The sequence below is a fragment of the Microcebus murinus genome, chromosome 10 (assembly GCF_040939455.1).
Source record: "Microcebus murinus isolate Inina chromosome 10, M.murinus_Inina_mat1.0, whole genome shotgun sequence".
Classification (NCBI taxonomy): Eukaryota; Metazoa; Chordata; class Mammalia; order Primates; family Cheirogaleidae; genus Microcebus; species Microcebus murinus.
In genome coordinates, this window is record NC_134113.1 from 46,488,634 (window position 1) to 46,502,989 (window position 14,356).

At 35.5% G+C, this 14,356-nt stretch overlaps 1 protein-coding gene across 1 annotated transcript in view; it reads right to left on the reverse strand.

Annotated features, from left to right (window-relative positions):
* SLC2A13 (solute carrier family 2 member 13) overlaps positions 1–14,356 on the reverse strand; it is a 343,690-nt gene that overhangs the window by 251,318 nt on the left and 78,016 nt on the right. The window contains exon 3 of the mRNA XM_012788702.2: positions 12,352–12,560. Within this exon, the coding sequence (XP_012644156.2) occupies positions 12,352–12,560 (209 nt within the window). The remainder of the gene's footprint in view (positions 1–12,351; positions 12,561–14,356) is intronic.

Genomic DNA, 14,356 nt, shown 5'->3' on the forward strand with positions numbered 1-14,356 from the left:
GATGTATAGCTTGCGAATATTTTCTCCCATTCTATGGGTTGTCATTTGCTCTGTTGATTATTTCCTTGGTTGTGCAGAAGCTTTTTAATTTAATCAAGTCCCATTTACTAATTTTTGTTGTTGCTATGATTACCACTGGGGTCTTCTTCATAAATTCTTTGCCTAGGCTGATATCTAGAAGAGCTTTTCTAACATTTTCTTCTCGTGTTCTTATGGTTTCATGCCTTACATTTAAGTCTTTTATCCATCTTGAATTAATTTTTGTGAGTGGTAAGAAATATTGATCCTGTTTCATTCTTCTGCATGTGGCTATCCAATTTTCCCAGCACCATTTATTGAATAGGGATTCTTTTCCCTAGTGTATACTGTTGTCTGCTTTGTCAAAGATCAGCTGGCTGTATGAGGATGGTTTTATATCTGAGTTTTCTGTTCTGTTCCATCAGTCTATGTCCCTATTTTTAACGAAACCATGCTGTTTTGGTTACTATAGCCTTGTAGTATAGCTTGAAGTCTGTTAATATGATGCCATTAGATTTGTTCCTTTTGCTTAAGATTGCTTTGGCTATTCCGGCTCTTTTCTGGTTTCAAACAAAGCACAGAATTATTTTTCCTACATCTGCAAAATATGATGTCGATATTTTGAGGGGGATTGGTCTGAATCTGTAAATCACTTTGTGTAGTATGGACATTTTAGCAATGCTGATTCTACAAATTCATGAGCCGGATATGTTTTTACATTTGTATCTTCTGCAATTTCTTTCCACAGTGTTTTGTAGTTCTCTTTGTAGAGATCTTTCACCTCCTTGGTTAAGTATATTCCCAGGTATTTTATTTTCTTTATAGCTACTGTGAATGGTACTAAGTCTTTGACTCTCAGCTTGACTATTAATGGTGTATAGAAATGCTACTGATTTGTGTACATTGATTTTGTACCCTAAGACTTTGCTGAATTTATTTATTAATTCTAAGAGTCTCTTCTTAGTGGTGGACTCTTTGGGGTTTTCTAGATATAAAATCAAAATCAAACAACCCCATTGAAAAGTGGGCAAAAGACATGAACAGAAGCTTTTCAAAGGAAGATAGACAAATGCCCAATAAACATGAAAAAAATGTTCAATGTCACTAATCAGAACAGAAATGCAAATTAAAACCACAATAAGATATCACCTTGCCCCTGTTGGGTTGGCTTTTATTAAAATATCTAAGAATGATAGATGCTAGTGTAGATGAAGAGAACACTGTTGGTAGGACCGCAAATTAGTACAACCTCTATGCAAAACACTATGGAGATATCTCAAAGAACTAAAGGTTCTACTATTTGATCCAGCAATCCCACTACTGGGTATTTACCCAAAGAAAAAGAAGTTATTTTATAAAAAATAAACTCAAATGTTTATTGCAACACAATTCACAATTGCAAAGATGTAGAATCAACCCAAGTGCCAATTGATTCATAGGTGCATTAACAAAATGTGGTGTATGTATGCCATGGAATAGTACTCAGCCATGAAGAAGGATGACTTTTGCAACAATTTTGATGGAACTGGAAACCATTATCCTAAATGAACTATCTAAAGAATGGAGAAACAAACACCACATGCACTCACTATTAAATTGGAACTAATTGATGAACACACATGTGCACAGAGGGAAGTAAAACTCAATGGAAATCAAGTAGGGGGTAGAGAGAGGAGGGGATGGACAATAACCTATTCAATGGATACAATGAACACTATCTGGGTGACAAGCAGACTTATAGCCATGAATCAAGCATTATAGAAGTGATCTGTGTAACCAAAAATATTTGTACCCCCATAATACTCTGAAATAATAATAATAAAAGAATCTATAGTTGGTCCCATAGACCTTAAGCAAGATATAGTCTCCTCTTTACATTCCCCACATTCTTTTCCTTCCCATTCTTTCTGTTCAGGTCTCGATTTCTCAATATTATAAAGCTATTACTATATTTATTTAAAAGTGCAACGAAGTCCTTTGGTACAAATTAAATTCCCTAGTTACTAGTGGAGGTTCAAATATCTAAATATCCTTCAAAGTTATACTTCACCAACTAAGTAAAAATACTTCACAAAAAGAAAAAAAGAAAAAAGAAAAAAAGAAAAAAGAAAAAAAAAGTGAGCAGCATACTTAAATTAGTCCTAAGAGTAAAAACTGAGAAAACAAACATACTTAGCAATTACTTATAGGAGTCAGCAAACTATAGTCCACAAGCCACATCTGGCAGACACAAAATAATGAGCTTTGTGGTTTACTGGAACAAAGTCACACTTGTTTCTTTATATATTTATATATTTTCTATGGCTACCACAACAGAGGTGAGTAGTTACAACTACTAGAGACCATTGGCCACAAATGGCCAAGTACTCAATATCTGCCCCCTTACAGTAAAAGTTTGCCAACACTTAGGATAAAGTATCAGAATTATTGCCTTACCACTGACAATGGAAACAGCCCTAAACCTATTATAAGTATAATTAAAACATCACAATTAATGTTATCATTACTTTCTTCTTTCAGATGGAATGTGTTTTCCTAATTTGTAGAGTTTCTACTCTTGTACAACACAATAAACATAATACCAGCATCTATTGGACTAAGCAGGCAGAAATGCTTCAAGCAGGGGTCAGGATTCTGATTTCAAGATTCTTCTTTTTTAAGCACCAAAGGAGGCAAGAAAAGCCTCATCTTTCTCTGCTGCACCCCTTTTAGTAAAAGGATTTGTTCTGCAAAATCTGGATTCAGTCAAAAGGCCCCACATAAGGACCTAGAAGGCCACACTTTGCCTTAAGGCTGCAGGTTCCCTACCCCTGCCTGATAAAACTCCTAATGTTACTATTTCTCAAATTTAATATTAATATAATTCTTTTTGTGAGACAATAATTACATTTTCTTTGCAGGATTCACTGATTAAATAGTAAAGCTTAGGCACTCAGTAATGTTGGATGTTTCCTCCTTTTTCTCTTGGTCTGATGATGGAGTCTGGGCTCTGTTAAAATAAATCTGGAAAGATGAATTAAAATGAGATTGTGAAGGAAGTTTAGTAACAAGCTAAGGAACATGTTTCTGAAGAGAGGGACATGATGCTGTTGGTGTGCTGCAGTGATGATCTTGAAGGCCACTGGGAAAGGACAGAGAGGGGAGATACTGGAAGCAAGAAGAGCAGTCGGAGACACTGTTACTCAGGCAGAGAGGAACAACCAGAGACCTCACCCAGGTAATGACAGCAAGAACAGATAATAGGAAACAGATGGGAAATATAGTCTCAAGGTTATTTCGTCAACTGACTTCAAGGTTACTGTCTTGTTTGTATTTTTTATAGTTGTTTGTATGTTTTCCTTTTTAAAAAGGACATTCTTAAGGAAATTTGATAGGTTCTAAGTTCCTTAAGAGCAAAGACCATGCCTAATTTTCTTTTGTTTGGTATTTACATCCCAACTGCACAGCACAGATGTCGCAAGACAAACAGGGTTGGCCAAGTGGAACAAGGAGAGACCTGAGCGGTAGGTAGCAAGAGAGGCTCAGATCCTCAGGTCCTGTCTCCTTCACTTCCTAGCTGTTTGTTCCCAGCCCTCCATTTTCTCAGTACAATATAGATCAATCTAATTTTTAGGATTGTTTGAAGAATCAGAGAAAGAGAGAGCATGTGTATGTCTGTATATGTGCAACATTTGCAGAAATGGGCATTCCGTAAAAAGATATTGTTACTAGTATTTTCGCACTAGAATTATTCAAATATGAATAATAAATGTTAAGACAGTACTACAAAAGGTCTTTGCTTTCACATAAACTTGGTCTACATCCTCCCTCCTTTCACAAGAAACATTTATTGGGTTCAGTTCTCTAAAAAAATATTTTGAAGGTATATTTTATTCTAAGAGATACGCAGTGGGAGTCAGTTTCAAGGAAGTACCATGAAAAATTCAGGAAAAAAAAACACCATACTATACTGAAAATGTGAGATACCTATATAGCAAGTGATTACAGTTCTAGCTTCATAAAACTAACAATTTTCTCTTCACTCTATCCTGCAAGTACACACCTCCTCAATGAGGCTACAACATATGAAGGAATAAAGGTGTTAATAACTAAGTTAACTGAAACGTGCACCTATTGCAAGGTATATTCAGTAAGATATTGATGTAAAATACTGCTCAGTGGGCAGAGCAGAAGGTTGAGAGGGCCTCAGGTAGAGTGATAACAGAAAGGGAAAATTAATGGAATTGGACCACTGTATCTCCTCAATACAAACCCAATCTATGCAAGAAAAATAATTGAACGTGACCTCTTGCTTTCTGAGAAACATTCGAGATCTCCTCTCATGTTTGTGAGGAGGCAAGTTTCATCAGATAGTACATGACGTGGCCATTAACATTCTCATTCTAGAGACTATCAACGGAATTGCCCTGTTACCACTAAAATGTCCCATCACTGCAGAGTAGCTCATGTACCTTCCCTTTGGAGGTAGAAAAAAAAATCAGTTTTCTTCAGGATCTTTCTCTTTCTTCAAAGACAAAGGGCACAGCAATTTATCACATCTAGAGGGAAAAAAAATCTCCAGACCATGGTTTTGTTTACAAAGCATACTATCACCTGTACTGAACAATGAATTTAATGTCAAGTTGGAAATGAACTAGCCTGAAGCAGCAGCTCAGGAATTCTATATTCTTTTTGAAATGTCTACCTTGTGGGGGTCCTCTCCCCATTTAACTTTATTACATACAAGGCATTAAAAAACAGTATGAACCTCACAATGAGTTGGGGGAAAAAAGTCTCTGACACAGTCAAAATTCTTTCAGCATGGATTTTTTTTTATGAGATATGGATTTAAGCACATCTTAGCAAGAAAACAGAAATATAAAGCTTTGAAGTATTACCCATCTACTTACTAAGACAATCTGGATTTTCAATATAAATCAAGGGAAATGGCTTGAAAGCCTACAAGTAATCTGAAAAGTGTTTTCTTCTCCCGTGAGTATGCTGAGTGGAAAATCTCTGTGCTGTTCTTTATCCCCACGTAACAGGAGAGTCGATGACATTTTAATGTAAAATCCAAGAACTATTCCAATTCTGCTAAAGATTTTAAAAGTCCTCTGGAGTTTAGAAAATCAATGGCAACTTTTATTTAAAGCCCTATTGAATGAAATAGTTTCTTTTAAATAAGGCAGCATGCCTAAGAAAGTAAGTTTTACTAAAAAACTGAATAGAGTTGTATATTGTTTTAACAGTCCTTCACCTTCTGTTTTAATCTAGTCTTTACCATGTAAGATAGGTGTAACAGCCTCATATTTGACAATTTTTGCAATTTTGCAACAACCTCTAGAATATTATATATAGAAATGTTTTCTTTGCCAATATTCAGAAAATTGTGGGTCCTCTTGCCATAAAACAATATATCAATATCTATTTCAGGTTGAGCCAGTAAACAACATCCACAAATGTCATCTGGGTCAAACAATACTGTACCACTACCACATGAAAAAAATACAAGCAAACTGCCAAAAATATCATGGGGAATCACTACTTTCCTCTAAGTGCACCAGATGTCAGTTGCAATGAGCATTCGAATGCAATGTCATTATGCTGGAATCGGATTTCTAAAGAAACATACAGAAGAATTTCTATCAAAATATCATAAATATTTACCCTGTCTGACCTCCCAGCAGAATGTGATTTGCTGAAATGGCCATAGGCGATATCAATTCAAAGAAAAAGAAAATGTCTCTTGAGAAGGTAATACTCGATGACCAAATTGCAAAATTACTGGAGGGAAAAAAAAAGACAAGACATGCAGTTGTCCTTTCCTGGACATGACAGACATGACTCCCAAAGAGCTGGAGGTAAATCAAATCATGTTTCAAAATGAACTCACAGGAGGATCTTGAATAAATTCCCCTCTTTACAATACTCTTGCTTTCCAGGCTAGAGATTAAACTCCCAGTCAAAGGCAAAGTACAGCGCCAACATTGGCCAAGATTACTGAGTTCATTAGTTGCTAAAATTAAATAATGCTAATCTTGCTGGCTTGCATGTTATTGCATAGAAGATATTAGGTAACCTGCATGCCCTACAACAGTGACTAGCAACCAGTGGGCCTGGGTTTAATTCCAATTAGAAACAGTACAGCCTCTGGGTTGCTGTTTCTCCTATACCACTAAACACTGAGATTTTAGTGGCCAAAGAGCAGGGCCAACTTTCTGGCTGGCATTCTTCTATTCAATAAATCTACTGTGGCAAAATCTATGATCTAGGTGATCTAAGTAATATTCACTGTAAGAAATTTTTAATGCATAATTTTTTTAACATGAAATTCACAAAAAACCATTTCCCTTTAGGGGAAAAAAAAGTCCATAAATCATTTTTAAATTCCCTAGATTGAGCCTTGTACTATCAATCGACAGATCTGTAAAAAGGCTGCTCTCTGCTGTCGCAAGGTCTATAGTCAGCATCTTCCTTGTCTTCCTCCCTTCACTTCAATTTGTTGTTGCACTGACGCTATCCTGACCATCTCATTCTCCCTAAACACACCGCTTCTCTCTGTAGTGGTTTTACCACCACCATGGGCATATTTCCCTAGAGAGAAAAAGCCTTCTTTGTTCATGCTTTCCCTTCAGTGATCCCGCCTTAACATCACAGTCCAGAGTGGAGAGGGGGTGGCAGAGAGGGCACCTAATCTGAGCCCTTCCCTAAGCCCTACTTAAGGGGCTCCTCTGCCAACCGGTGGCAGCAGCCTTTGCTGTCCTTACGCTTCATCCCAGAATACCCTTGTGCTCTGGTGCAAGATAAGAGAGTGAAAAACTTAAATGAGTGCTATCAAGCAAGATGGTATAAAGCTATAAATATACAACTCTTATTTTTAATTCTTCCCTAAGACTGCCTTCGGAAGAATCCTGTCTCTTTTTGTTGGTTGGCTTTACTTTCCTTGTTCTGGGAGGCAGTTATTAACTGTTACAAACTAAAGCTCCTGACAAAGGCTCTTTGACCTTCTATATGCTCAGTAAATTCAGAGATGTCCCTGTACTAGTATGGGCAGACCCTGCTTTTAATATCTTGGCTAATGAATTTGCCCAAGAGAGGAAATCCAGTCTCTGTAGGTACATGTTTGTGAAACTGAGGGTTAAATATCCCAAGGGATATACATGACAGAGTGATGGGGTACTCAAAGCCAATGAATAAACACTGTAGCTATTTTGGAAAAAAAAAAAAAAAAAAAACCATTTTTAGAGTGGAGTAAAGCAGTTACATTATGGAACAGAATGCAAACTTTGGTTAATTGCTAGGATAAAGCAGAAAAATTCAAATGAATTTTGAGCTTACTGCAGCTGCCTCCTGCTATGACACCCAGGCCCCAAAGGGCCAGCCTCTCTTCACTCAACTTTGAAGCTAAGAAGAAAAGTTTGCTCATCACTGCCTTAAGTAATTACCTAGGTCTCTCTCAGGATTCTATCTCTGCTGAATATGTAAGTCATGACTCTACTGCACATCTATGCAACATGAAATAAACTAGGGAAACAAAACATGAAAGAGATACAACAAAATGATGGGAATGATATCGATATTACTCTGTATTCAAATTTGCTTTCAATAATGCTTAAAGCAGTAACAGTGTCCCTGCTAATTTAAAGCTGAGGCTTGGCAACCTGAGGTAAGTAAAGATGTATAGTTAATTCTTACTGGTATGTATACACCTTACAACTATTATCGAAAATTACAAATAATCTGTAAGTCTTAGTCTGGTCCAACTAATAATATGTACCACTTTGCACGTGCTGCTGCTTCTGCCAAGAACACTCTTCCTTGTAGTTCTCTACATTGCTGATTCCTTCTCACCTTTCAAGTTCACCTCTTTAGAGAGGCTTTTCCTAACTATCCCATCTGAAGCCACCCCTTTTCATCCATCTGTAAGTATTTTATTATCCTGTTTATTTCCTTTAAAGAAATTCTCACAATTTGAGGTTAGGTTTATTTACCCTTTTATCATGTGTGTGCCTCCTCCCATAAGAACAGAATCTTATCTTATTTATTGCCACATCTCCATCTTTACTGAGTGTCAATAAATACTTTTGAATGAAAGGCTGCTGCTGCATAGCATTTAGAAATAAAGAGCAAGCATTTCTCACAGACTTTTCCTTTTTTTTTCTTTTTTTTTTCATTTAAATTCTTAAAATTTTTCCTTTTCTTTTTAATTTTTCTCCCCAATATTCATGTTTATGGAACTCACAGACTTTTAAAACTCTAAAAAAAAAGAAAAAAAAAAATCAAACCTTGGAGGTATTATAATCTGGCTCTTTTTTCTTACAAACCTAAAAAGAAACTGAAGCTCAACCATTCTCCCAAGATCCTTTTAGAATTGCAAGTTTGGGGTTGAGTCAGGAATAGTCTTCCATCTCCCTGTCTCCCACACCAGGGAGCTTTCCAAACCAAGCTGTTGTTTCTTCTAGTCTCACTTTATTATTCCTACAGGATGTATAAACAGTGCTGAACACACGTGAAAACCAAATGTTTGCTTCTTTTCCCATAAACTGTCTTTTTGTTGTTGTTTTGCCAACTACAGTGGAAAAGCCCACGGAAGACACTGTATGCCATGGAAAGAGTCTGATCTCAATGCCACGTGCAGAAGAGACGGGATACAATGCAACAAAATCACGTTCCGCAGAACGATGTGCTTGGAAGCCTCACTACTGCTACTGACACGGACAGAGCAACTGCTGCACTCACAACACAAAGTCTGGTTTTAAACCAGAAGAAGTAAATGCTGTATGCACTAACACCTCACATATCAAAAAAAATAAATTAATTAATGTAGCTAATACAATGTTTCCCCAAAAATAAGACCTACCCATAAAATAAGCCCTAGCAGGATTTCTAAGCATTTGCACAATATAAGCCCTACCCCGAAAATAAGACCTAGTGAAGGGCGTGGCTACGCAGCGTGTCTGCACAACCCATGCATTTCCTCATGGAGTGGTAAAGAAGATGAGCAGCCCTTCTCATCTGCCCCATCCTGACAGCTACTATCCCAGAGGTAATGGGAAAGGTACAGGCAGCCCCACCAACAAGGTCGGCTCCCCCTATCAGGTCCTGGCCATCCTGTGTGTGCTGCAAGCTGAGGCTTTGAGGGGAAAATAACACATCCCCTGAAAATAAGCCCTACGGTGTCTTCTTCAGGAAAAATAAATATAAGACCCTGTCTTATTTTCGGGGAAACACAGTACATACGTCATTAGCTACGCAGTACATACGTCATTAGCTATGCCTATTTTCCTCAAAGAGGGCAAGTTTAAACTCAAGTGACCAGGAAAAAAAGAATTCTATGAAAAAAAATGAAGGATCACATAAGCAAGAACCGTAACAGTCATAAGTCACAAATCCACTGGGCAGCTCCTAGACAAGACACGGTTTACTGATCTGGAATCAAACCCATTTATTAACAAGCTCAACAGTAAGAGGTAACTAAGCCACCATATCTGTGAAGATATTTCTCTTTGTAAGAAATATGGTGGCTTAAACAACTTCTTTCCAGCCTCCTAGAATATCTGTGTAAATTCTGGTGCTTAGGTCAAGGTTCTTTTCTCCAGGCAGCTGCTTGAAGTCATGGCTCAAAATTCACCTCCTCAGGATCCATGGTCAGATTAACAAGGCATTCTCTAATCCTCCAACACAATGGCTGACTCATCTTTCCTGGGACAGGCCATTTTTATTACTTTGAAGTTAACTATTTCTTTATGTGTATTTGTCCACCTAGCCTATCATTCTTGAGTGCAACGTGATGGAGGGCCAAGACCATGTCGGTTTGTTAATGTAAGTCCCTGTGCTGACTTCTATTTTCCAACTAAACTGACACAGAGTCTTGCTTCTGGACATTACAATGCTGACATAAAATTCTTATTTCTAAAGACCATATTTCACTGTGGTCAAGTTTCTTAATGGTAAAAATGAGGCCCAAAGTCACTGGTGCCATGTAACACTGGCAAATCTGTCTGCATGCATTCGTGCCATAGTGCTCTTAACTGTGTACTTTCGAAAAGAATATGAGATTAGCTTTTAAATTAAGCAAGATGATAGTACTTCAAATAATACAAATCTAAAAATGGATAAACTACTAATTCCATTAGTTCCAAAGTTTAGAATATTTACCCATTTATGAGACAAATGTTATTAAAATTCAGTGACTAATATAGTATTTTTTTAAAGAGTCTTGCCTTGTCACCCCAGTTAGAGTGCAGTGGCCTTGTCATAGCTCACTATAACCTCAAACTCATGGGCTCAAGTGATCTTCCTGCCTCAGTCTCCTAGGTAGCTGGGACTACAGGTGCATGCCACCTCACCTGGTTAATTTTTTCTATTTTTGGTAGAGACAGGGACTCACTTTTCCTCAGGCTGGTCTCAAACTACTGGCCTCAAGTGATCCTCCCACCTAGGCCTATGAGAGTGCTAGGATTACAGGCATGAACGACTGCACCTGGCCACATTACAGTATTTTTAAAAACCTGAGCCAAATTTATATAAAAACTGGGAACTAGGGAACTATTTTATCTATACCCACAAAATGATGCCCTATTTAGCTTACAAAGACTTTTGATAAAATCTAAACCAGATGTAGGTAAATGCCTATGTGCCTTAAATTTCTAAAAAATTAATTTCATTATACATTCCAAATATCTTAAAATTCAAATAGAGTACCTATCAATAATTGCTCGGCTAGACCAGTTAGACATTTTTTTAAGCAGTCAAAATGATACATCCTTAATCATTTGTAAAATCAATGATATCCTTACCCCTATACAAGAAAGACCTTTTAAATTGTCTTGTTCTTTATATAAATTTAAAAATATATAAGTTCCAAATAGTATTTAATGTAATTATTCTAATGTCTTGAAAGGTCTTGCACTCACACATTATTAGCACATGAATTTCAAGCATACTGATTACTACAGAAACAAACTCATATTCCATTCTAGCTACTGAGGAGATAAATTTAGATAGGAGTATAAAATAAGTTATTTGTAATTTAAATAGCATTTAAAAAAAATTAACACAGTGTTGAACTCAGTAAATTATTTTACTAAAACAAAATTATCCTTTACCTTTGTACTAATATGTTACTCAAGAAATACTGACATTGCCAAGCACACAATAGGTGCTCAAAAATCAAAAAATTAAAATTTAAAAATTAAAAAATGACCTTCATATAGAATGAACTCACAGTTACTCAGGGCTCTGGTCTGTGCAAGAAGGTAAGAGCATCATGCCACTGTGCTACATATATATAAAGTTAAGGCAAGCCACATGTGGCTAACAGAAACTAGCTTCTGCAGGGTGTTCATTCTGTTTCACCAAGGCAGCGATGCTCAACTCTACTAAAAATGGCAGGAGAAAGTGAATGGAGGAGACCTTCTAACATTTGTATATGAAATGTATCAATAAAGAGGTATGTGCTGTTTGGCATTTTCTTGGGCATGAAAAATTATTTGACCAAATATAAATCAGCATCTCCATTTGAGCTACTGATTAATGCAAAAAACAAAGGAAGGTTGAGAGAAAATGAGACCAATTTGGAAGATGTGAACTAAGCAGACTAATTGTTATTGTTGAAAAACTGTTTTGAAATGTCAAACTTTTTTCAACATTTACATCCTGTAAATCACTTACCAAAATCAGACCGTCAAGATTATAGATCCTGCCTCAGGATCTATTTGTCAATCTGTATATGATTTCTTCCCCCAAAATAAAATCATCAACATAAATTAACTAGGGAACCTTCTTTTCTTGGTTTTCTGATGTGGTAAAAACTTTGGATTAAACATATAATTAAACATTTTAATGAAACTGGGGAAACACAAAATTATCCCCAAACTAGTATCTGAAGGCATTTATATTCTTTACAAAAATTAGTATGGAAATTAATTTAACACATGTAAATAGGCATTTAAATTTTTTATGAAGGTTATTTATTTTGACAATAGTTCACACTACAACTTCTTAAGTTAATATGGAAACTCAATAAGACATATATAATTATATATGTAAGATATTTATATATAAATATACATACATAAAAAATAAGCACACACACACAAAATGATGACAATAATGTCAAGTATATCTAATTTAGAAAGAATAAAAGACTATAAAAATAGAAATTTAAGGACAAACAGGGGGGTGTTTTTCTTTATTCTTTCATAACATTACTTTTAAAATTAAAGTATTTATCTTTGGTTATATGCATAAAACCATTACATCATCTAGCAATATTAAATAATGCTAAAATACAATTTCTAAATAAAATCACTATGTAATTTTAAAATTCATGTAAATCTGAAATCCACATACCTGAGCCAACCTCTTTTTCCTCTTCTTCAATGTTGTTTTTGATGCTATCATATTCCTCATCAATGGTCTGGTTACCACGCATCTGAGATAAAATTCTACGGGCCTTCTGAGTCTGTCCTTTCTGAATAAGCCATCGAGGACTTTCAGGCAAAAAGAGAAAGCCAAAAAACTGTATAACTGCTGGAATTGCTGCGAGTCCCAACATGTACCTGCAATAAGAAATCCACATTTACTGTAAAATTTGGTCTTCCAAGCACTGAGTTATGTGCTCACCACATACTTCTGTGTTTCTGTTGATCATAATAATATCTAAGGCTAAATTAGTCAGAATTATTTGCTTTTTATTATGTATGTATGCATCTGTCATCAGAAAAAGGGATATTTTTATGCTGTATTAAAAACTGCAAATGAGAAAAATATAATTACTTGTCTATCTCTCACACAAACTACAGTGAAGAAGAACGGATAAAAGTCACGATGATTATGTATACACATTCTGAACCAAACATATCAGGAAAAATATAATTATCATCTTTATCTAATACTAATATACGTAATTCTGTAATAAAATAGAGCTAAGATTGAAAACACTCTATGGTATCTGCTTAAAAGACATACATTTCATTAAAATAAGTGCTCAAATTTGTTTTGTTACATTGTCTTATTTCATTTTGCCACCATGCATCGTGTTCATCATCATTAACTGAGTAGTGGAGCTCCACAGAAAAGGAGACAGAGTCAGATGCAAATAATCCTAATTAAAATGAATTCAAATATAAAATGCTGCTGATATTTTAAGTTATCCGTCATCCTCTTTAGATCTCTATTCTTAATGGTTGGCAAAATTCATAAGGATATCATTTAAAACCTATCAGAGAAATAACAAAAATAGTAATATGAATATATCAACACCAAAGATCTCTCCAAATTATTATGATCACCAGACTTACCTCCTAACATCTTCTAACATTGATAGGACTCAATCTTTTTGAACTGAAGGGGTTAAATTAGAAAAACCTCTAGGTCTCTTTCAAACAGAAACTTCTAGGAATCTAGGACAACTGGATGTTTTCTATAGATCCAACTTCCCTGGGTACATTCCAAGGTAGAGTCATAACAGTAGAGCTCAGAAGGCTAATTCCATTTCTGTAACAAGCTATACTGATATTTATAAGTCACGTGACTCAATATACTTTCAAAGTATTTTTAGCTATGCTAAACCCTTAGTAGCCTTAAAGGCTCCAAAGATATATGTCATGAAATAAGTCTACTATTTTCCAGGCAATTTCATTTTAATTCCAAAAACAGTAGAAGAAAAAAATGTAATTGTCAAATGAGTGGTAAGAATATCTCCTATTTAAAACTACAAACTAAAATTACATGTGGAAACAGAAAAATTAACTAAGATTTAGAATGTAAACAGAACATTTATGAATGACTGACTAAATGAATCACTTGGCCTACAGTATTAAAAGTAATCTTATTTATTAGAAGTATTTTATATTTTAGCCCATAGGTTGTGATAATTTTATCAATAAGTAATCACTCCTTCCTTTGCTCACCCACAGAACATAGTTTTTTAACCTTAATGTATGTCACTATATCTTATATTATAGCACAGCACCTAGTAAAGTATCTTACACACAATGGGCATTTGGTAAACATTTTATGAAATGATATAAAAGCAGCTAAGTATCTAAACTTTCTGTATTAACCAAACAGAAAACTAGTGCATTTCAGACTCATATGGCAATATTTTATGTGGCAACTCTTCTGAATCATTTAGCTCTGCAAACCTACTTGCATCGTTAATTCTTTCCATTCAGATCATTTATTATTCTAGATATATTTAATAACTAGACCTTCTCTTTTGGAAGGGTCTTCAGATGATAGAGAGATCAGTTCACACAAATACATATTTCCAGCCTCTCCTAAGATGTTAACCTGTACCACCAAATCTGTTATTTAAATGTTTTGTTGCTGAAAATAAATAAAAGTTCCATGT